This window comes from Rhododendron vialii, chromosome 7a (genome assembly GCF_030253575.1).
Source record: "Rhododendron vialii isolate Sample 1 chromosome 7a, ASM3025357v1".
Classification (NCBI taxonomy): domain Eukaryota; kingdom Viridiplantae; phylum Streptophyta; class Magnoliopsida; order Ericales; family Ericaceae; genus Rhododendron; species Rhododendron vialii.
This window is the reverse complement of record NC_080563.1, coordinates 40348718-40372740: the sequence shown is the minus strand read 5'-3', so window position 1 is coordinate 40372740 and position 24023 is coordinate 40348718. Positions and strand designations below refer to the sequence as shown.

Sequence of the window (24023 nt, the reverse complement as noted above, 5' to 3'; positions counted from 1 at the left end):
TTTTTGATTGTATATATTTGCCCCATGCAAAAATTTTGGTTCCGTCTCTCTCTCTCTCTAGGGTTTTCTCTGTGTTGGTTTGCATCTACATTCGTAGCACTGCACAACAGAATTGGGTTGAAGACCCCAAGGGGTTCGGGTACGAATGGAGACATACAGGGGAACAAGTTCTTCGTGAGGCCGAAGAGCGGTGGCGGAGGCGGCAAGGTGGTGGTCAAGAACAACAAGGGCGACGTCGTTTTCAAGAAGCCGAACGAGGAAATCCTGAAGCACGACCGCAAGAGGCAGATCGAGCTCAAGCTTCTCGTGCTTGAAGATAAGCTCGTCGATCTCGGCTACACCGAGGCAGAGGTTTCCGACAAACTTGCAGAGTCTAGGAGGAATCCAGTCGAAAAGCTTCCTGCTAGGACGAACCTCTCGTTGCAATCGAAGATCTCAACGTCTTGCGTTAATCATGTGTGATGGACTACTGAGAGCTTTTGGAAAAACTCTTGGCACGATTACTTTTTTCTTAGTTCAGTTTGAGCTTTTACGCTAGTGATATCGCTGAGTTATTTTTCTTCAAGATTCCTATCATAATTGTCAATGGATATCTTGTTATAGATAGAGAGACGTCTTCTGTACTTCCGAATGGTTTCCGGTTATGTTGAATCCTCAAGATGCAACCTCTGCGTGTGTGTGTGTTACATGCTATGAAGCACACTCCTACAGATTGCTGTTTTTTAAGACATTCCGAGGACGTGCATATCCGTTTTTGTGTCCATGCTTACATAGGTTACATGTACTTTGTATGTTGTTACTATGCCTAACTTCTTTACGAAGACGAGGTAGACGAATAAAGGAACAATTGTTATGAACGGAAGTTACAATTCATGTGTACTACAACTACAAAAAAAAAAAAACACCAGTTGAATACATACTAGACTACTAGTAGAATAGGATGTCGAAAATAAAATAAATCTCTCGGTCTTGGCCCAAGGCGTTCACTGGAAAGTTGGAAATTGCGAGTCATCAACGTTGGAGAGATAATTGGGTTATGGAAATTTGAAATCGAGCAACCTGGGCCCTCCTCCTATGGACTTTTAGATGTTATCAAGGTCGAAGATCTTAGAAGCCGAATTCGAAAGAGTGGAATCAGGAGCTGGTGGCTGATTTATTCACCCCAAATGTTTGCTCTGAAATCCTTTCAACTCCAATTTCATGGACTAACCAAGAGAATGGCGTTATTTGGAGACTGAACAGCAAAGGGGTGTACTCAGTTAAGACAGGTTATACTCTCTTTTTTGAATAGCAAAAAAAGTTTCATTAATCTAGAAATTGTTGCAAGACTAATAGGAGCAAAGAGACGGCATCCTGTTCAAAGAACAATCTTTTGCCCAATTCGAGACCCAAATCTACGATTGGCAAGAAACCAATCTAGGACACCCAATTGGAACGAAGCCCACCTGAAAAAGGCCAAAGCCTAACCACCCTATGTGAGTCAGGTTATACTCGTGCTCTTCAATTGTTGCAATAGAAAAACCCCACCCCTGGCTCCTCTTCCATTTCCTCTAAAGCTGGGCAAAAGTCGGGGAATATCCCTGTTCACCCAAAGTCTTGCATAACGCTCTTGCTACGAAGAAAATCTTTTCTTTAGGAAATGTGCTAGGTCTCCTTTACAACCATTTTTTTTTTTTTTTTGCGGAGATTGAATCGATAGAACACGTTTTGTTTCGATGTAATTGGACGATGGAGGTGTGGAGCAGTTGTGGTGTTATTGGGGATTAGTTTTTGCAAGATTCCACTTCGGCTGCTTGGTGGCTTGAAGAGTTGATCCAAAACTTGGATAATTCCGATGATTCTCTGGCAGGAACTGGTTTTGTTCTTCAAACCTGTTGGGCAATTTGGAAGGAAAGAAAAGGTTTTTTTTTTCCCCTGGTTCTCGGCCTTGTCATTTTAAGACAATGAAGTCCGAGTTTGTTGTGAATGGAGATTGTCTTGCTGCTATCTATTGAGGTTCAAGTTTACCAGAATCCTATTCCGTTGAGGATAGCACTCCCTCCGTCCCAAATTGGATGTCAATTTTTAGTATCTATGCCAATTTCAATTCCTTATATCTTTCAATATGAATCTCAAAAAATATGCAATATGGATCTTATTTGATAGCTCTCGATTAGCTCCATTATACAAAGTTTTCAAACTCATGAAAACCAATATAGATTGAAAGATATAAGCGACAAAAAATTACACAAGTTTCAAAAATTGTCATTCTTTTTTGGACGGAAGGAGTAATATTCACTCGTGGCAATGTCCTCCGTTGGGGTTCTGGAGATTTGCTTCTTGGTGAACTCTGCGTACAAATTAATTCCTCTCTGTCATGACACCGTCTGCTACCATATGGAGATGGATTTGGACTATTAAGGTTCCTGCCAAGCTCACAAGCTTTTTGTGGCACTGCAAATGGTAAAATCCTTACTAACCATCAACGCTTAATTCGTAACTTGGCGGACAACGATCTTTACCCGAGATGTAATGTGGAAAGTGAGAACCTCAAACACTTGTTCTTTGATTGTCATCTGAGTTCTAATGTGTGGCTTCAGTTTCCTACTATTCAGGGGCCTTTGATGGGAGAGATGGAGGAGTGGAGAGACCGGCTGTTCAACAAGATCAATCATTCCAACACTAAATCCTACAGTAATTCAGGGGGTTATCCTTTGAATGTTCTAATCCTAAATATCCTTTGGAAAATTTGGTTGGCTAGAAATAGAATACTAGTCTTTGACAATGCTGCTACTAGTAGTAATACGCATGAAATCTGCATTAGTAGTGCTAATTAAATTTGCTAATAAGATTGTCCAGAGCTTTATTCCTAAATCATGTGTTAATCCGAGAACTGTTAAGACTTGTCTCGTGGATCTTTCCAGGTCTAGCATGTTATGGTAATATGGTGGAGTCTTCAGAGAGGAGCGAGGCCATTGGGTACTTGGGTTTCTAGGCCCATTGGATGATTGTATAAGCTCAGAAGCGGAGCTTTGGGGTATTTTTAGAGGTTAAAAATCAAGGAATGGAGGCGGACTCTGACTCGGAGGTTGCTGTCACATTGATTAATGAAGACGCGCCTGAGCACTCTCGCCATAAGACATTGATCCAAGAATGGAAAGCACTTTTGGCAAGCATGGGTGCACTTTGAAGCATACACTCTAAAAGAGGAATAGAGTGGCTGACAAGCTTGCAAACATGGGAGTTGGACAAGACGATAGAATGGTCTCTCTCATCGTTCTGCCAGAGCCAGAGGATATCGTTCCTTTGCTTGAGGCGGATATGAGAGGAGTGATTTTTGAGAGGCTTTAGTTGCCTTTGTTTATTCAGTGTACCCAAAAAAAAAAAAAAACCTTTTTATACAGCTTTGGGCCTTGGGGGAAGAAAATGTGTTGAGTATTTTAATTTAGTGAAAAAAACTTAACTAAACAATATGTTGTAGAGAAAAAAAAGAGTACTAAGGCTGCGTTCTTATGAACTTAACTTAAATTTGAGAATTTTGTCCTTATTTGAATTTTTTTCTCATTTGTCAGTTTTGCGCCAAACTTTTATCGGTTATTGATTTGTCTTGACGAGAGAAATCGGTTGCGCTAAAAAATAGTTATTTCTCAAAATAGTTGGGTAAAAGTAAAAAAATTACTCCTTCCATCCCAATTTACTTGTCTCAGTTTTATTTTAACTGGATTAAAAAACTAGTTATATCTTTAAAGTGGTAATGAATTTTATATCCAATATGGATCTTGTTTGATAGATATCGATTTGTTCTATAATTCAATGTTTTCGAAATCACCTAAAACATTATAAATTACAAGATATAATTAATTAAAAAATGACACGAACTTCAAAAAATGACAAGTAAATTGGGACGGAGGGAGTACTTTTCAATTTCTCTAGTCAAGACAAACAATAACCCACAAAAATTTGGCGTAAAACTAACAAATGCGAAAAAAATTCAAATAAGAACAAAGTTCTTAAATTTAAGTTAAGTTCATAAGAACGCAGCCTTAGTCTAAACTTTGGTCCATGAGAAGTGGTACGATCGATACATGACTCTCGGTTCATGAAATTTTTCATGAAAGGATCATTCATTTCCTTTCATGGAGAGTTTCATGAATTGAGAGTCATAGTCATGTATCCTAGTACTCCATCCGTCCCAAATTGGCTGTCAATTTTTGATATTCGTGTTAATTTCAATTCCTTACAACTTTTAATATGGATCTAAAAAATATACAATATGGATCTTATTTATTTAATAGTTATCGATTAGTTCTCTTATACAAAGTTTTCAAACTAATGAAAAACATTATAGATTGAAAGATATAAGTGATGAAAAATAACATGAGTTTCAAAAATTATCATTTTTTTTGAGATGGAGAGAGTAACATTTTTGTTGGCCCATATATCGCTTTAACTTTTAACTCTCCCTCAATTATTTCCAACTAACTCCTATTAATGCCCAACCATCCCCATAATTATTTCACTAACCACCAACCTCTCTGCTCCCTCCACCTCTCGCCTCTCTCTGTCTCTCTCTCCGGATGGGTATGGAGAAAAACCCGTGCACTGGCTTTTGATATAGAAAAAAAGACAGTGAAAGTTTACATTACATGAATGGGGTAGTTCCGTTCACATCCATTTTGACGTTCGATTTTGCTGTCTCAATTACTCTTCTGCTCTAATAACTTTGCCGACAACTCCAGAATAATACAATAATCATAACACAATAAGCCTAATTTTAAATGTGATAGTTGAGAGGGTATTTTTAAAATTAAGCCTAATTTAAATTCTATTTGACTCTTGGAATACATTTACTCGAAAAAGAATACAAAGAAACCGGGGGTTACACACAATGTGGTGCAAATAGTCGGAGACCTGCAATAGGCTTAACTAAAAAGGGTAATTTGATGGCTACCGAGTACGGTAATTAGAGTTATAAACACAAATATTGGAGGTGTGCAGTGTGTGTGGAGCCCACCCTAAATTTGTAAGTGTTTGTGTGCGGCATTAAACTTATTGTGACCGAAAACCATTCGTGAAGTCCATAGACTTCTTTCTATCTACTGTGATGTCATCCACGTGACATCATTTGGGTGATGTGGGCACAAATAACTTCCATACGTCATTTGTCTCTCTAAACGGGGGGATTAATTTCATCCTTTTTTTTTTGATCAGCAGATTAATTTCATCCTTGCTAATAGTATAATGTAAACAGAAAATTAGAGAGATGAAGAAAGAGTCCATAAAAGCCTTTTGAAGGGGTGTTTTCAGTAGTGAAAATTTTATATATTTTTATTTGTGATTGAGAAGTTATTAGGTGTTTTCGGTAGTGAATAAGTTGTTGGTAGGTTTGTGAGTGAAGTTATTGTAGCAAAAAAAGTTTTTATTGACAACTTTTTTGTTAGTGAAAATGAAAAGGTAAAGAGAATGCTAAAACTTTTTTATTAGTGAAAATGAGATGGTAAAATGCGTTAAGTTTTTACTGTTTTTTGTTAGTGGAAATACCCCCTAAGTTTAGCTAGATCGGCCTAAGGAATGTTGCTCTCTATTGCGTGTGGAATTTTTGGGTGCCGGGTGAGTAACACGTAGCCGTGCTCACGTGGTGTCCGAGTACTACATCTGGGTCATTCAAAAGTGTGTTGGACGCCCAGATTGAAACAATCTCTCTCCTTTCACCCCACCTCTCTCTCTCTCCTATTTCTCTCTCCAAATTTGAGACGTCCAAAATCGAAAAAAATAACCCGATTGCGCTGCTCGGACACCACGTGTTGTTTGCTCGGCACCCAAAAATTCCTCGTCATTCTGGGACGAGAATTAGGGGGTGTTCCAGGTAGGGTTCTTTTTTTAAAAGTTTTTTTTCTTCAATTTTCAAACTCAAATATAATGAAAATAAAAATTGATTTTTTGATTTTTCTTGCACCGTATAAAAGATTTCAATGAAATCTATCAAACAAGAACCACATTGGTAGAAAAATTATTTGCGTAAACGCATAATTTTTTGGCTTAAAATTACCTTCTTTTTTCTTAGTTGGAACACCACCTTACCTTTTTGGTTATAGTGATACACGTGGCAAGATAGTATTCACTCACCAGAGTACACCTTATCTTTAAGCAGTATCAGCCCAACCCAAGGCCGAAGAGGCTTGGGCTTTGGTCATTCTAAATTTTAAGGGCATTCTAATATTTTTACTATTTGAATTTGAGTAGGACTTTTTTTAAACTCAATAGAATGAAAAAAATGCTCGATTGTAGGTAATGAATTAGCCCAATCCACCATCTCATAAGTCCAAGTGTCCAACTCACTATCCCATAACCTAGTCCAAGTGCCCAACCCATTAAATCCCCAAAATCATTTCTCCCAAACCATCGAATAATACCTCCCCAAGTTAACTATACTGGTTAGTGTTGCCAAGAAAGAAAGAAACTTTTCAAAGTTGAAATTGATCAAAAATTATCTTCAATCAACCATGTCACGAGAAAGGCTAATGAGTTATCCATGTTATCAATTGTAAATGACTTGGTGAGAGAGGTGAATTATAAAAATTTAATTGATATTTTTGCTTATAGAAATCCAACACAAGTAATTTTCAAGTGATACTCATGCGTTCTTGAGATAATATGTATTTACCTATTTGGAAACTTTGTATTTTGTATTCGTAATAGTGCTTGCCCATGCCTACGGCACTACCCACCCTGATTGGAATTGAAATTACCCTTTGAATCTTGATAGTGGCTCAAAAATAGTTTATTTCAATTTTTAGGTAGTTATAAAAATCTTAGGTAGCTACAAATTGCTGAAAATTAACCTCTTTTTTTATCAGCAAAGATTTTTTTTTTATTGATATGAAAAAAGGATTACCCTGCGACAATTCCCTGCAACTCAGCACAGAATTGATAAGATAAAAAAAATATCTGTTGCGTTCAAAAAGGGGGGGAAATCTGCAAAAGCCCGATAGTAAGAGGAGTGTGCCCTCTACTTCACTATAAATCACAAAGTCTTTACGGCATCAAGAAAACCCATAAATATAAACCACAAAGTCTCTACAAAATAGAAGAGCGCATTTTAACAAACACATGGTAGGCAACAGAAAATACCTCTCCCGATTTGATTTCTCTCGAGGGGTTTAACTGTCGAGGAGGAGTGGACGGTCCCGGTGCTCGGCAATCCGGGGGGGAATCCCTTCCCCGAAGACAGTCAAATGAGAAAAATGAGAGGAAAAATCTCGTAGAAAGGAAGCAAGAACAAATGCTTTCCCCCTTCTTTCTTTTCTTCACCGTGGGGGAAGATACACAAAAAGAGAGAGTATATGGCATTTATGTAATATGATGGGCAAATCATAAAATTTGAAAAATTGCATCTCAACCTTTAGATCAAACAAATCTGAGCCGTTGCAACAATTTGTCCCCACACCATTCTATTTTATAATAGAGATGTAATGATTAGTAGAATTTTATATTGGTTTGATTTTCTCGTATTGTGATAGTTGCTATTAAAAAAATGTTAAGTATTAACTTTTTAAAGACAATTCCAAAAAAAAAACACTCTTTAAAGGCACTAAAATTTCTTGGGCCGGCCTTGTCTTTAAGCTTCTATATATCCATGCTACATTATTCGGGGTTTTCTAGACCTGATCATCTGTTCACTTCCCTTCCCCACCCTCCTTTTTCTAGACCTGATCATCTGTTCACTTCCTTTCACCCCCCGGCTATTAGCTCGTCTCTCCTCATTGTCATTGGAGGCCAACGTTCGCGTATTTGGCTTGGGCGACCGAAAGAGTTAAGATACCCCCCTGGTTCAGATTCCTTTTTGTAAGAGTTCTTCCATCGTTGATTCGAATTATCTTGTTTTAATCTCACCCTTTTCGTTTTTCTATTAAGAGTTTTTTCGTTTTAATCTCACCCTTGTCTTTGACTTAACACAACATTTTACACAATACTAGCGTCGTTTCTGTTCGATGCACGGGACAAACAACAAATTGTTCGAGCTCAATATTTTGTAGCGGAGCCATACAAATATTTTGTTCCGTGCATTGAATGGAACGACGCTAGTTGATAGAAAAGGAACCCGGGGTGCGTGCTGTCCCTCTGGAACAACATGCGTGTTGAGCCAATTTGGGCTATCCATGCTTGACAATGGACGGCTCAAATTGCATCTCAGAAGAAGAGCAATGGATGTTCGAGATCTGTTAGATCGAGATGCAATTTGAGCCATTGATTGCCGAGTATGGACGGTCCAGATTGGCCCAATACGTATGCTGTCCCCTTAGCAGGCACCCCAAAATAGTATTTTTCTTCAATTGCGTCCTTAGAAGTATACGCCTCTTTCCGTGCATATCTTTTTAATTTTTGGACAACAAATAAAAAGCTTAAACTATTTTTTTATTATGATGTTAAGAAATTTAAATAATTATTCACTGAAGTATTTTATTTTTATTTGAAAATTGCACATGCCTCATAGCGGGAGGAGTAGAGGTTATGCTAAATTCAAAAATACTCTTTTCTGAAATTAATTTCTATAATAAAATTTACAAAATTAATTTACTTAAACCTTTGATCGATACAACTTTTTAAGTCGAATCACTTAATAAGAGAAGTAAGAAACATATAGTATTTATATTTGTTGCATCTTAAAAGGGCAGTCTCTGTTTAGGTTATTTTTGTTAATCTTCAAACTTCTTGATTAATATACCTATCGTCCCATTTCACAAGCATGCCAAAGCCCTCAAAATTTTTTGGGCCAGACCTGAGCCTTACCATCAACGGTCTTAAAAACTATAAACGATTTTTTATACGATTAGAATAGAACGAGTAACAAAGAAATGATGAGGGAGATAGGGAGTAAAATTGTTTCATAGCCCTTCGTAATCCCATTGATATAGTATTTAATTTGGCAAATCTAATTTCGCCAATTGCTTCTTTTTTTTTTAATAATATTCAATTGCTATTTGTTCATGACAAAAAATGGCCATGCTATATTTGGCACGAAAGACGCTATTGCCATTTTTCTTGCTTCATTCGAGCCGTTTGATAAGCATTGAAAAAATGAGATACCTTAGTCTGATTAATGGACTGAATAATTGAGATTGTGTCAAAAAGACTCTGAACTGGTGCACGATGATGTTATGTTCTAATTTTATGACATGACACCATATAATAAAATACCTTTCATACTGTCATTTTGACATCAACGGATGGATTTATTTTAAGAAACTAACAGAGTTCTTTTTGAAACTAGATCGTGTCAATGGATTCTTCAAGCAAATACTCCTCAACAAATCGCGCATACCCATACCCTAAAGATTTGAAGGTGGAGGAATCGGTCCCCGACAAGCTTCAACCTAGCAACTACTTTGAGTGGAAAAAACAAATGTTGGACATCATTACCCGTAACGGCTTGCTTGGTTTCATTGACGGCACCGTTAAACGCCCGCCCGAGACCCAAACGGTGATCATCAATAACGGTCCAAACGGCGGTGGCACAAATTCTGAGGAGAGGAAAAACGAGGAATACGTGGCATGGAAAGAATCGGATGATCTGGTACAGAATAAATGGATTAAGAGCAGGCTCACGTATAGTATAAGGAGACAGGTGGAGCACCTCAAAACTGCTAAAGAGGTTTGGGAAGCTCTTCCTCGACTGGGTACGTAAGTTAATTATCATGTTTTACTAGTATATTATTGTTTTTTTTTTTTTTTGGAGTAAATTTCACTAAAGATTTGGATTGATGACGGATATCTCTTTATGCATGAGAAATATCAATGAAGCTCCTGTGATATCTATTTGCATTTCACCGACACCGCCGGTCAATAATTGTTGCATTTCACCTACACCGCCGGTCAATAATTGTCTATCCAAACACATGATTTAATGAGCCAAAAGTGACATAAAATAAAAGTTCACCCTTCCTGGTAATAACATGTAATAGAAAATGTCAATTAATCTTACTTATTTTGAATCAAAATGACTTTTTTTTACCCATTAATTGGACGAACTGTTTGTTAAAAAAGATAAATTTACACAATAAGTACCATTTATTTTTTCTTCCTTGAAAGAACCTTTTTTTTGTGTAAAAAATTGACAATTTTTTTTTTTTTGGTCAAAAAATTGAGAATTTGGAGTTTTTTTGGTTATTTATTCTATTCATAAAAAGGATGAATTTGCCGATACAAGACGCTATTGACTAATTATATCACGTTTTTAGTTGAATAGTTGTTTGTTGGGTGTCGGTGAAATGAACGTTAAAACCACATGAGTTTTAGTTATTTCCTATAAGTGAGGAAGTATCTGTTATTAAGAAAAATCTCAGGGTTTGTTAGTGAATTTTACCCCTTTTTTCATAACTGCAGAATAGCTAGGGAATACTTTTATACTTCCCGTTCAAAAATTAAAAAATGATTAGAAAAAAGTTTTTTATTTTAATCCTTTTTCCGATTTATTTCAATCAATTCCTTTTTCAGATTTGATGATTTAGATCATTTTGTGCATCTGCATTTGCATAGGTCCTCTATCCCCCCGGTCAAATCGCAATTGGGGTCATGTATGTACATGTCGACCAAATTAGGATTGCAGAAAAATCCGGTGAACTGCGAAACTGGTTTGAACTTAAGTGATTTGTATATTTTGGTCCGAATTTATGGATTAATGGTCTAGACACGGATTTAAAGATTTTAAAATTGTGAGACATGGTTTAGTCTACAGATTTTCACTATAGAACTAAGAATTAATCGAACAGTTCATTGATATATGTAAATATAAAAATATTTATATATATATTTTTAGTATTTTTTTTATTAACATGTAGATATGTAGGGATATTTATATCTTTTATTAAGTGTTCATTTTTTCCCTCTTTTTGTTAAGTTATTGATTACACTCTGTAACTTGTTACAGGTGTAGTGTCCAAATTTACGAAACCTATCATGGGTATTGCATAATTAAATTAACCCTACTGGCATATACGTGTACTTTTTATTTATATGTATTCGTATCCTTCAACTGATTTGAATTTTCATAGGGGAAGATTAATTATTAAAAAGATACTAAAGATGTGTATTTGTATAAATGTGTTAATTGGCCGAAAATTCCCTAATAATTCCCATTTTGCTTCCTTTCTATCTTATTGTATTTGTGACCTACAATCACATTTTGGAATTCTAGGATTTACTATGAACCGAATTGTGAGTCCGCAGATTGGTTTGGTTTGATCCATAGGATTTGTGGTTTGGACACGAATTTCAAATTTTGAAAACCATGAGTAACGATTTAGTGCTTGGATTTGAACTCAGTGAATTTAAATTAACAATCAAATTGAATGGTCCAATCATGTCAATATTTCTTTATTTCTTTTAATAATAATAACTCATGTTGTGTTAGAGTCATCTTAAAAATATGACAAAATTCTGTATGAACTAACAACACAAGCCTTTTAGATATTGAGTATTTATGATCAAGCATGTGGGAGAGGCTAGTTCAGTGGAGTAGTTTATCTAGTCAATTTGACTTACTATGATAGAGAGAATCTTATGGAAATTAATATTCGCGCTCTCAAAATTACTGTTGGACTTCACGTTATAAGTGGAGCACGAATATCAATTTTCAATCTTATTTACGGAGACTTTGTAAATAAGATAAAATAGAGTTTAATCTCGGCCGTCCAAAAGTATTTTGGACTATCTGAATTAAAAATAATCTATTAGTGGTAATAAATATCTATTACCGATAATAGTTTTAAAAAAAATCTTAACTATTGATTGTCAAAATAAACGATTGAAATTGCACGGCTCAATAAATAGACCATTTACAGCGGCTCCGTAAATAAGTTTCTCTCCCAATAATGAAAATTTCTTTCCATAGAGAAAAAGGCATCCGAACTTTATTTGTTCGTTTCCTTATTTGATCAACAACTAACGAGTACAGTTGAAGACATAAAGAAGAGGCTGAACCATTATTTGCCACTCTACAAAGCCGCAATCGAAGGTGAATGGGAAAAAGCCGCGAAATTCTTCACAGGAGAAGAGTCAGATGCAGTACTGAGGGCCCCCATTACACTCCACTCAGAAACGGCACTCATCGTGGCCGTCAGAGCGGTACGGAGAAATAGATTTATGGAGGAATTAGTGAATAGGATGTCACCGACGGACCTCGCCATCAGCGACGACATGGGCCGGACTGCGCTACACAGGGCGGCCGGATCCGGCAACATTGACGCAGCGAAACTGCTAGTGGGGAAGAACCGGGGTTTGCTCCATTTGGAGACCCATTTCAAACAGACGCCTCTGTACTATGCTGCTGCCCGTGGCGACAGGAAGATGATTCTTTGGTTGATGGAGGTCATGGAGTTGAAGACCAAACCGCTTGAGGGTAAACCAGGGTTCGACATTTTATATCAGCTCATAATTAGCGACCTATACGGTGAGTCAATTTTACTGGAGTATTTTTTTTTGGTGGTAATTGTCGTAGTATTTTACTACAACCAACCAACACAAAATCATGGGGTATAAAGCCTCACAACAAACTACCTCAACAACAAAGTAAGAGCCCTACTTGAAATATTCCATTTATTTAGATAGGTGGGGCACCTTTTAAATATATTTTAACCAAAAAATTATCATACTAGGCTGTGTTAGAATATTAAAAAAGCGTTATTGCTAGGAATAAATAAAACTAATTGCTTGAATTGTCTCAACGGATCAAATCTAAGAACAATTCACTACACAATATCTCATTGTTAACAATTCCTAAAATAAAAAACCTATAGCCTATGGTTTAGACACTTTTGAATTTTGGACATTATTATTATGTGTTAGAGAGTTCCAAATAGTAACTGAAAGTGAAGGCTATATTTTGCATTAGACTAAAAAGTTGAGAATGAAGTGATATTTGAAGCCTGCTGGAACTTCTACCCCCCCCCCCCCCCCCCCCCCCCCCACACACACACACACACACACACACTTTACTGAGGCACCTATTATTCACAATCTTAAAAAATATTTCTCTGTATGTATACTACTAAATTATCACTCAACAATTGAATATTGATAACTCGTTCTATTCCGCAACTGATTTTTGACAATCTTTATTGTTGGAAATACTCTTTTAACTGTAGCGGTGGCAACCGTAAGATTAACGCCAAAGTCAAGAGAAAGTAAACTAAAGAATATAGTAAATTTGATTTTCATAATATTTTAGATTGGGAGAAAAATACAAAGAGATAAGACAAAAATGGAGAAATAAAAGAAAGAGGTAGAATAAAAATGAAGAAATAAAGGAAAGAGGTAGAACAAAGATGAAAAAATAAAGAAAAGAGATATAACAAAAACAGAGAAATAAAGGAAAGAGATAGAATAAAAAGAAGGAATGCGATGCTTGGGAATCGAACCAAAGTGTCTTGAACTTTTCTTAGTTCACATAACCATACCATCATGTTGATGTTTTGTACAATTGTAGGGAACTTTTATGTATTTATATCAAATTTTATTTTTTTACTTTTAAAAAAAAAAGAAGGCGGGGGGCACGTGACCCTACGTGGGTCCGCCCCTATATATATATATATGTTTGTATGTATGTATGTATGTATGTACCTAAGAGCCTTAATGGTGTATTAATTGATGGGAGACATGGTCCAGATCAAAGTTGTCAAATCCGTTCCGTACCGGCCGGTACCGGCCGGTACGTACCGTACCGGTGCGTAAACGGAACGCAAAAAGTCATGTTCCGTTCCGGTTGAAATACCGGCCTGTTCCGGCCAATACCGGGTGTACCGGACAATACCGGCCTGTTCCGGACATATTCCGGTGTTCCGGCCGGTACAAAATTACCCTCTTTTTTTTTTTTTTTTTTTTTTTACATTTTATTTATGTTTATACTTAAAATATGGTAGATATATATTAAATATATATATAAAATATTAATTGCGGTAAATCCGGAACGGTACCGGGATACAGCCCGGTACCGGTACGTACCATTCCAGTAGTGAAAACGGTACGCTGGCCGGTACGGTATTGACAACTTTGGTCCAGATAACTTCACCACTTCTATCCCTTGTCGATCGGTCCCTTTGATGTTGAATAGATCGAACCAGCAATTGAATTCTGAATCTGCTCCATCAACCTAGATCTTGGTCTAGGCCAATTCCAAGCTTAAGGCTCAATGATGACTTAGAAAGTTCTATAGAGGACCCCTGGAATGCCGACTGTCCAGCCATAAGAAATTACTAAGTCCCTTACCCATCACCAGTAGAGTGCTTTACATAACTCTGGCCCAACGACCTCAACAATTTACTGTATCTCATAGTCCCAAGAACAATCCTGAGGCACTTTACTAGTACTAGTAGTTGTTTCTTGTTTGGTGAAAGTCGATCATTTCCCATTAAATTAATGATGCTATCCTCGAAAGGATTTAAATGGAATGAATCTTGTTTTATTACTCCCTCCCTCCACCTCATGACGTTGGTTCACTATTTCATTTTGGGATATACCAAAAGATTGAAGGGAAAATTCTATGAAACTGCTAGAAGACCAACGATGTTTTATGGGACAAAATGTTGGCCTATTAAGAAACAATATGTGAGTAAGATGAGTGTAGCGAAAATGAGAATGTTGAGGAGGATGTGTGATAAGACTAGACGAGACAGGATTAGAAATGAAACAATTCGTGAAATGACTGGTGCAACACCTATAGAGGAGAAGTTGAGGGAAAATAGGTTAAGGTGGTTTGGGCATGTCTACCGTAGACCAGAAGATGCAGTAGTTAAGAGAGCGGATATGATAGCTCTAGGTAGCAATGCTACGGGGACGAGTAGATCTAAATTGACATTAAATGCTGTTATGCGCAAAGATATAAGTATAATGGGTTTGTGTGAACAAGTGGCTATTGACAGAGCTCAATGGAGGAAGCAGATTCATATAGCCACCCCAAGTGATTGGGACGTAAGGCTTGGTTTGGTTTGGTTTATATACCAAAATATTAGTCTTGTTTAAGAAGTCAAGGAAAAAATGCATAGATTTTCAAAATTTAACCTTCTTAAATAATTAAAAATAACTTCATAAATGAAATTCAAGGAATGGTACTGAAAATTGAAGCTCATTTTTATTTAATGATGAGGGTGAGTACACGTTTTGAAATTTTTTGTCTTTTCTAAGTTTTTTTGAATTTACGTTTTATTTTTTGGATTAATTATCTGTCTTTGTGAGAGGAGTCTAAAAAGTATGAAAATAAATATGAAAAAATAATAAAAAGTTCACTAAAGACGAAAAAACACCAAAACAACCAGTATTTTTTTGCCAACGTACATTGTTGTGTTATACTCCCTCCGTCCCTTTTTAAGTGTCCTGCTTCGTAACTTCAACTTATTAAAAAGACATCATCATTATACCTTTCACATCAACTTTTTCCTCCACTTTCCCTACTTACCCATCATCATTACACTTTTACTCACTAACTTTTCAAAATGGAATCTACTTTCAGGGGCAAAATGGAAAATTCACCAACTTTTACCCACTAACTTTACAAAATGGACACTTATTAAGGGACAGCCCAAAATGGAATACTGAACTCTAAAATAGGGACGGAGGGAGTATGAATTTTTTCCAACTTGGGTCCACAATATTTTTGTACTTTTATGATTACTTTCGTAGAGAGAAATGATATAATAATCCCAAAAATTACGATGAAAAACTAAACAAAAATTACGAAAAGTAAGTTTAGTAAAAAAATATTCGAAACAAAAATATTAGAGTGAACTCACCCTGATTGTTCCTCAAAAAGTTGGAACCCCAAAATTAAAAGGGCCAACATTGTGAGAGTATACATTTCAGTAATTCCCTTTTTTTTTTTGGACTCGGGGGGCTGCTACCCCTTTGAGGCAGCAGCAAGCTGCTATCCTCAATACTACACCGTTTCATGGTCCACCAATATCCACATCTTCAGGGCTCTAAATTCCTGTTTGGCCAGTTACGGAACAAGGAGCAATACACATTTGGAACAAGTCGCTGTGCCCATTTGGCCAATTACGGGTCAACCATTATCATTTGATAACAGATTACGAAACAAACAGCTCTGTGCATATTTGGAACAAACAAAAAATAGGCTTCTCTCCGTATTCATTGCAAATCACATAAACCTCGGCCAAATACGTCTATTCGCTCGAAGTATGTTCAACAACCATTCACAAAATAACTTGAAATCCACAAAAAGGATAAATCCCGTAGACACCCCAAAAAAATTGTACGAGTTCAGCGTTAACAAAATAAACTACCCCATACATTACATATAAGCCAAATCGGATGGTTGCGAATTGCATAACAAATCAAGAAAACTATCATTAGTGAAGAATGGCTTGGTCTCGCTTCCATTGTGACTTGCTTCATTCATGAAAGTGTGCCCCACTTGCTCAAATGCTATTCCCTAGAAAAAGTCGGAAAATGCATTAGAATAAGAAAAGTTAGTTAACTTTGTTCTGAAAAATTATGTACATCAAATATCTGAGAAAACTGTGGAATATAAGATGCTTGGGAGGATGACGGCGCCATTTGTGGAAAATAGGATATCTCATCCTAATGCATAAAACATTGTTACAAGCAAATGCACTAAAAAAATATCATCAAGCGTGAAGTATATACTTTAGACACAAATAACAAACTCTTACTTGTGGCTGATCTTTAGATGGAATAGGTACACTTGCAGGGTCCTGTAATTTTTCAATACCATACAGTTGTAAAACTTATAGTATAAGTAGTATTGCACAAACCAAAAGTTATAGACAACTTGTTATCAATACTCTTAGTAAGATAAATACCTGACTAAGGCGAGATCGTGAGACAACTTTTTTCCTCTTTGCTATCCTCTCACACCAAGGTTTTAGTCTAGCCCGACCCTTCACTGCATTGGCTTTTTTCTTAAAGCCCTTCGCTCGTTTTAGATTAGGATCAACCACATCTAATTCCACATCCATGTGACCTTCACTACTTGAATCACCAAAAGCAATGATCATATTATCCACTTTCGTGCACAAATCTCTGATAGTTTCATCCACCAACTTGTACGCTGCATCATATTCGGATGATCGGGCTGCTAAATTCACCATTCTAGGACAAAGATTCCTAAAACGCCTAGCTATCACCAACTTAGGATCATCCTCATCCTCTATGACCTTGTGTTCCTTTGATGAACAACCCTTTGCATCTAGCCTCTACCGGCCCAAAACATATTTTTCAGGGACTTCCATAACATTCATTTGTTGGAGCATTCTTATTGCATGACCGCATAAAATTCCGAAACTTTCAAAATTTCGACAGTCACAACGAATTTCTTGACAAATTTTTCCTCCTCCTAACTCATCAAATTTCACATTGCCCACCACAGTAGCACCAAAAACTACCGTCATGCGATAATGGTTAAAGCCCGTAAACACACCTAACGGCCGATACTCTTTGTTTGTTCGAAATGTTGTGTCAAATGATAATGCATCACCAAAAATTCCATAATCTGTTATCATTTGATGGTCAGCCCAAAAAACATTAGTTATCATCTCATCAACATCTAGTTGAATTTCATGGTAAAAATAAGGATTGTCAATAGCTTCTTGTTGAAAATATCTCAATAAAGCTCCCGCTTCACCATATTGTAGGTCCCTTTGTCTTTTACCACGCAAGTAGGTCTTGTGGTCCTCAATTGTGAACCCTACAAATTCGGGCCCTCCTACTTGAGCACTAAGAGAATCATGTGATAACTTGAGTGATAACCCAGCAGCATTAGCTCTTTCAATATTCAAAGCTTGACTTTCACACAAATTCCTTTGTGTTGACATCAAATAAGCAGTTTCAGGAAGATGCAATAGGTGATTGTGGATATCATCAAACTTTTTCATCTCCCATTTCATCGAATTCCGATTAAATGATATATACAAATTTGCAGTACACTTTGTTCTCGTCTCTTGTCTAGGTTGTAGGACTATGGAACGCCGCTTATCCTTTTCCTTTTCTCCTTCCTTACGACAAACAAACTTTCTATTAGTCATGAGACCATCTTTTTTGCTTTTCGTATGGTAATCTCGTCTAATACCGAATCTCCTAATCCCTCCATATTTGTTATAGAATTGAAAAGCAACCTCCTCCGACTCAAACTCCATACCAATACATGGTGTGCGCTCATTTAACAACTCCCCATTATCTTCTATGTACCCCTCAAGCCCATCATCCAACATTCTACAATAAAGAGTTGAAAAAAATCTAAAACAGGTCACTATGGGAACAACGAAAAAAGAACATATGAAAGGAAATGCAAAAAACTTTCATTAAGTGCTTTGATTAATCTGGTGTAATGATTAAGTAAATGCAACAATCTACCATTTCATTCTACACGACAAAAAGCTTATACATGGACAAAGCAAATTAGATTTTGGAATTTGGACCCACCAACTTATTGTTAACAGAGCATACCTGATGCAATGGAGCAAATCTTGTGATTAAAGAAAGCAATACCAATGGAGGAGGTGATCACAGCAACAGCGCACGGTTCTTGTGGAGCGTGGCGAGGAACAAACACCAAAGCCAGGGTTTAGTGTAATCGCTTTTTACTTTATACATATGTTCCCCGCCCCCCCCCCCCCCCCCCCCCCCCCCCCCCCTTTTTTCCCGCCTTTTCTAGACCACCTTTTGTGTTGGACTTATTACTAGCCAAACAAGGAATAAGAAGTTAGGAATCAAAAAAATTATACACTCATGAAACGGTGTAGTATTGAGGATAGCAGCTTGCTGCTGCCCCAGAGGGGTAGCAGCCCCCCCAGTCCTTTTTTTTGGGTTACTTTTTACTGGCTGCTGCTACATTATTGAAGTACTCCGAACTAAAATAGTACAGTACGTACTAGTATTTTAGAAAATTGAATAACACTGGCTACCTCTTATTTTCCCGATCGAGTCCTACAGACATTGCTCTAACAGTGCTTCGGGACAACCCAAAGTTGGCATTCTTCATTCCGGAGAAGGAAGAAGGTCTCAAATTTCATGCTTTGACTGCATTGGCTGGAAATCCTTCTTCATTCCCAAGTGGAAACAACTTCAGCTTCTTGCAGGAATTCATCTATTCCAGTTTGTCTCTTTGATCTCTCCTCTTTATCTACTACTCCCTCCGTCCCAATTTGTTAGTTCATTTTCGATACTCATGTCAGTTTTAAATTGCTTATATATATATATATATATATTAATATGAATTTTCAAAAATTTGTAATGTGGATTTTTTTTTGATAGTTCTCTATTAGTTCTATTAATTATATACAAGATTTTTAAAATTATGAAGAATATTATTGATTGAAAGATATGAGCAATTAAAAAATTGCAAATGAACGATCAAATTGGGACGGAGGGAGTACTTATTTTGCACCTATCTCTATGGTTGATTTATGTGTTTATCTATTTTTGGCTCAAATTAAATAGAGGGAAAACCCCTGAAAAAATCAGGTTCACATGCATGAAGGAGAACCAACATTTGGTGCATACATTGTAGGGCAAATTTCACTTTGATCCTTTGTGATCTGGACTTGGTGCATGTGGATTGATCCCTTTATTCCATTCGGAAACTAGCACCTAATTATCCTCCCTGTGGAAATGTGATAGACTGATACAGTAGTTCTGAAATGTTTCAACCCACAAGTACTGGTCGAAAAGTGAAGTTTGTCCATTTTTTGTATACAAAAAGATGATTTTTGGTGTAATTTAAACCCCAACCAAATACCGCCCTTGCGACTTACCATTATTTAGCATCTCACTGTAACATCATGGTGGATATGTGGTTAATTGTATGAAAATTATGTTTCCAAAGTTCTTTTTTCTACTCTTTCAAAGCACTTTCAAACGTAATGGTTTGGTTTAGGTTTTGAGGGAGATTTTTTTGTAATAAGTGGAGAGACAAATTGGAGTAGTAAGTGGATAGAAAACTAATTACGGATAGTGCTAAGAGGGTGTTTTTGAGGGAGGTTTTTTGTGCAAGTTCTTGTAGCCGAACTTGCCACCATGGTTAGGAGAATAAGGTTATTAAGTTCAATGCGGTTCTGCGCATGGGCCAAATATGAAATATTACACTCCACACGAGTCTGATAATGGTCACCCTCACTAAATAAGGGTGAACGTTACCCTCACTCATATTAATTGTTTGCAACTTGTAGGTCCTATCAAGTTTGACCACAGTTAATATTAAAAAGCCAAAATTATAGGAGTGTACACTAGCATGATTCACCTAACAATTTTCGCTTTGCCACGAAGGTATGAAGTTGGAAAACAATATTCCAGACCGTAGTAGAAGGGATATAGAGGCTCCTCCTGCTAGCAACAATTCTGGTGCGGCTAATGGTAAAGGCTTGATCTTTCTAGTCTCACTCCGTTCCTTTGTACTTTAGTTCTGGTTATTCTTGAACTTAACAGTAACCATTACGGAGTATGACAGAAAGATGATAATGGACAAACAAAAACAAATTGGAAGGCTAGAGGAGGAAGATGATAAAGAAAAGGAAATGAAAATGGATTACGCGTTGTTGGCCATTAAAAGAAAGAAATTAAATTGATGATATTTCAATCCTTCTGTCGTGATAGGAGGCTGGGGTTGTGCAGTGAAGAAGAGATTGCATGCGATGTTTTGGAAAGTCACTGAAAAATTCGGTACGGATTCTGGATGAATTGCTTTCTACTATGAGTAAGGCTTTCCTTAACCTGTGAGGGATGAACCTTGTAAGGTATTGATCCATGTGTCTTATAATGACAATGCTTTGTTCGTTCTTCAGGGAGAGAGAGAGAGAGAGAGAGAGAGAGAGAGAGAGAGAGAGAGAGAGAGAGAGAGAGAGAGAGAGAGAGAGAGAGAGAGAGAGAGAGAGATGCTTAGTTCGTTTTTTGTCAAACTTATTCGATCATGAGACATGCGGATAATACTAGAACCTAGTTCAAGGGAAGCCTCTATTTTCATTCATATGCCAGACTAGTATGCACTGTTATTGCTTACCTAATAGTTAACGATTTTAACAATACGTACAGTGCCATTGATTAAGCCCATCCGAGAGAAAAAAATGCTACACGATCAAGCACTTGCTCTTCTCCAACTCCTTTGCGAGGAAGTTATAAAGTCAGATTTCTCAAACGCAGATAGGATATTTCAGCTACCATTACAGCAAGCAACATCCGTGGGAATTCCTGAAATTGTTGAAAAGATTTTGGGGTTGTACCCTTATGCAATTTCTTTTGAAAACCATCAGAAGCAATCGATTTTCCAGCAGGCCATTGTGTTCCGCCAAGAAAAGGTGTTCAATCTAATACACCAACTTGAAGAGTCTAAGGAAATAGTTCTATCAAAATGGGACACTTCAGGCAACAATTCTCTTCATTTGGCTGGGTATGTGGCAGATCCACAACTAGTCTACCTCAAAGCCGATGCAGCTTTTCAGATGCAGAGAGAATTGCAGTGGTTCAAGGTATTCTTTCCTTTCAAATGACCTAAAGATGGCAAATTAATGGCTAGTCAAATTTAGTCGGTTACCAATTTCCCTTAGCTAGCCTATTGGAGATGCACTCAGAGGCCATTAACACTAGTTCACAAGTCACCAGTAGGTCCATTCCAGCCCAACACAATCACGGGGACATTAATCTATAGATATAGAAAATGCAATTGTAATTCTGGTATTGCCATATACTTTTGCTGTTCTAATTCCACATTTTTTCAAGATACATTAGTTGGGTTTTCTTGAGGCATTCTCACTTGGTGCCGGAACATGAATATGATAAGTTCATACAGTGAAGCCCATTGCATTTATGTTGGGCAGCTATCCAAACAATGTAGATATGGTAATTGCCTAATTGGTGATTGCTGTGGGATATTGCTCTAGGGACATCCGAACAGGCACTAATTTTCATGTTCTACACAATCAACCATTTGCAAACGAGATGTCTCGGGGCAATATTCTATCACTAAGGCTAGTTACAGATTCCTGGGTTTTAAATTAAAACTTTCATTCAAGGAAATAGATGAAATCTTCTAGTTTTAAGCAACCTGATTTATGTAGGAAGTTGAAGGACTTGTAGCTTCAAAAAACAAAGAACAGAGGAACAAACAAGGAAAGACACCGGCACAAGTGTTTAGCGATACACACAAAGAGTTGGTGAAAGAAGGAGAGCAGTGGATGAAAGCTACTGCAGAGTCATGCACAATCATAGCATCTCTTATTGCTACCGTAGTGTTTGCGGCTGCTATACAAGTACCGGGTGGAAGCGACGACAACGGCCGCCCAATTTTCAACCAACAAACGGCCTTCACAATCTTTAGCATAGCTAATATGCTTGCTCTTTTCTCATCCATTGCTTCCGTGCTCATGTTCTTGTCCATCTTCACTTCTAGTTATGCAGAAGAAGAGTTTCTCTTTGCCTTACCCAATAGATTGATTACTGGTCTGATTAGCCTCTTCGCCTCCATATTATTCACGATAGCAGCCTTTGGTGCCACATTCTATCTTACGTTTGGCGAAAACAAGGGATGGATTCTTATTCCAGTAGTTGTATTGGGTTGTTTACCTGTGATCATGCTTGCAGTTTGGCAATCTCCTCTCCTTGTGAAGATGATCAAGTCCACATACGGTTCAAGTATTTTTGTTAAGCGAAGTGATCGTATGCTCCTATAGGTAAGATATCAAAACTTGAGACTCTAGAAACAAATTAAGAATTCGGTGGCCCGAAGCAGTAACAATGGAAAAGGTCTTTTTAGTCTCATTGGAGTCATGCAAAATATTATGATCATCTTATGTAATTCTGATGTAGGACAGATTGGCATGTTCTAGTTTTTGATTCCCTTTCTGTAAATAAGTCAGAATTGATTCCCATCAATTCTGCCTTAGCACTTATATTAGTTAGTCCCCATCCTGTCCTATATTTTCTTTTATGCATTTTACCTTTCTTTTTTTTCAGCGTCAGCTGTCGTTATTAATAAGAGGAGGATGTACTCTGGAGTTACTGTTTTGCTTAATAAAATTCTGCACTTTGTTATATACAGAGTTGTTTTCCTAGTTATGTCTAGATCGAAGCCACAGATCTTCTTCTATTTATCGCATTCGCTACGTTTAATTGAGTACTGTTTTATTCCATTTGTATAATGCAGATGGTTTTACGAAATTGAATAGTACAAACTAAAGGATACTTCCCTATTTAATGATTTTCAAAAACGTTAATCAGACAATTAAAAAGAGTTGCTCTTTGACTTGTGCAAAACCTCCTTAAGACCCAACGCAATTCTACGCGACATGAGGTGTTCCAATCGTAAAATATGGTCAATGAATGAAGGTTTTGACTAAATTCTCTCTCTCTCTCTCTCTCTTTCTCTGTATTGTCACTCATCTGAAAATTCTTAACTCAACACATTCACATCAACTTCCACCATGCCCTGTAGCCATTAAATTAGCCTTTTTTTGGTTCAGCATATATGCAGGCCTCCTTGAACTATTTTGCACCAAATTATTTCATTTTTGGTTTGCAATTTGACAAGCCAACGAACTATTCGATTCAAGTGCTATGCTGAAAAAGAATTTCCAAAGATTACTTTCAAATTACCTTTGAATACCATAGAAGTGCAATGAACTAATCTGTACAACATTTACTTTTGGATACCACAGTAGTGTAGAAGAGACGGTGGTTACGCTTGCGGCAAATAACAAGAGAGAGAGAGAGTACGCTTGTGAATACCTTAATGGGGAAGTAGGATCCGCGGCCCATTTGAATGAGTAGGTCCGTGTAACGTTTCCAGAACAACTCTTCCATAACTTCAGTTGTGTCAACTGCTTGAACAAGAGCATCGAAGCAAGTTGTTCCCCAAAGTCCCAACCTTTCCTTCTTAGCTTCAAACTATCATTGGATCCTCCCATGCATGTTTTATGTTTATTTCTACTTATCCTCTGTTCAAAATTCTACAATGTCAAGCATCGATCGGATTTAAATGACGATGTTTTACACCTTACAATAACACCAAGCAATGCCATTCAAAAAAA

General features: G+C 37.1%; 2 protein-coding genes across 2 annotated transcripts; one reads left to right on the top strand and one right to left on the bottom strand.

Annotated features, from left to right (window-relative positions):
* The first annotated feature begins 7738 nt into the window (after positions 1–7738).
* On the top strand, positions 7739–23048 carry LOC131334552 (uncharacterized). Its single transcript, XM_058369628.1, has 8 exons — positions 7739–7824; positions 9251–9656; positions 11933–12427; positions 18940–19101; positions 20272–20358; positions 20599–20664; positions 21034–21467; positions 22056–23048. The coding sequence occupies exons 2-8, from the start codon at positions 9260–9262 to the stop codon at positions 22665–22667; spliced, it is 2253 nt and encodes a 750-aa protein (XP_058225611.1). The 5' UTR covers positions 7739–7824; positions 9251–9259; the 3' UTR covers positions 22668–23048.
* On the bottom strand, positions 16109–17373 carry LOC131334553 (uncharacterized). Its single transcript, XM_058369629.1, has 3 exons — positions 16812–17373; positions 16662–16703; positions 16109–16569 (listed from the first exon to the last, which is right to left on the bottom strand). The coding sequence occupies exons 1-3, from the start codon at positions 17097–17099 to the stop codon at positions 16462–16464; spliced, it is 438 nt and encodes a 145-aa protein (XP_058225612.1). The 5' UTR covers positions 17100–17373; the 3' UTR covers positions 16109–16461.
* Positions 23049–24023: the final 975 nt, after the last annotated feature.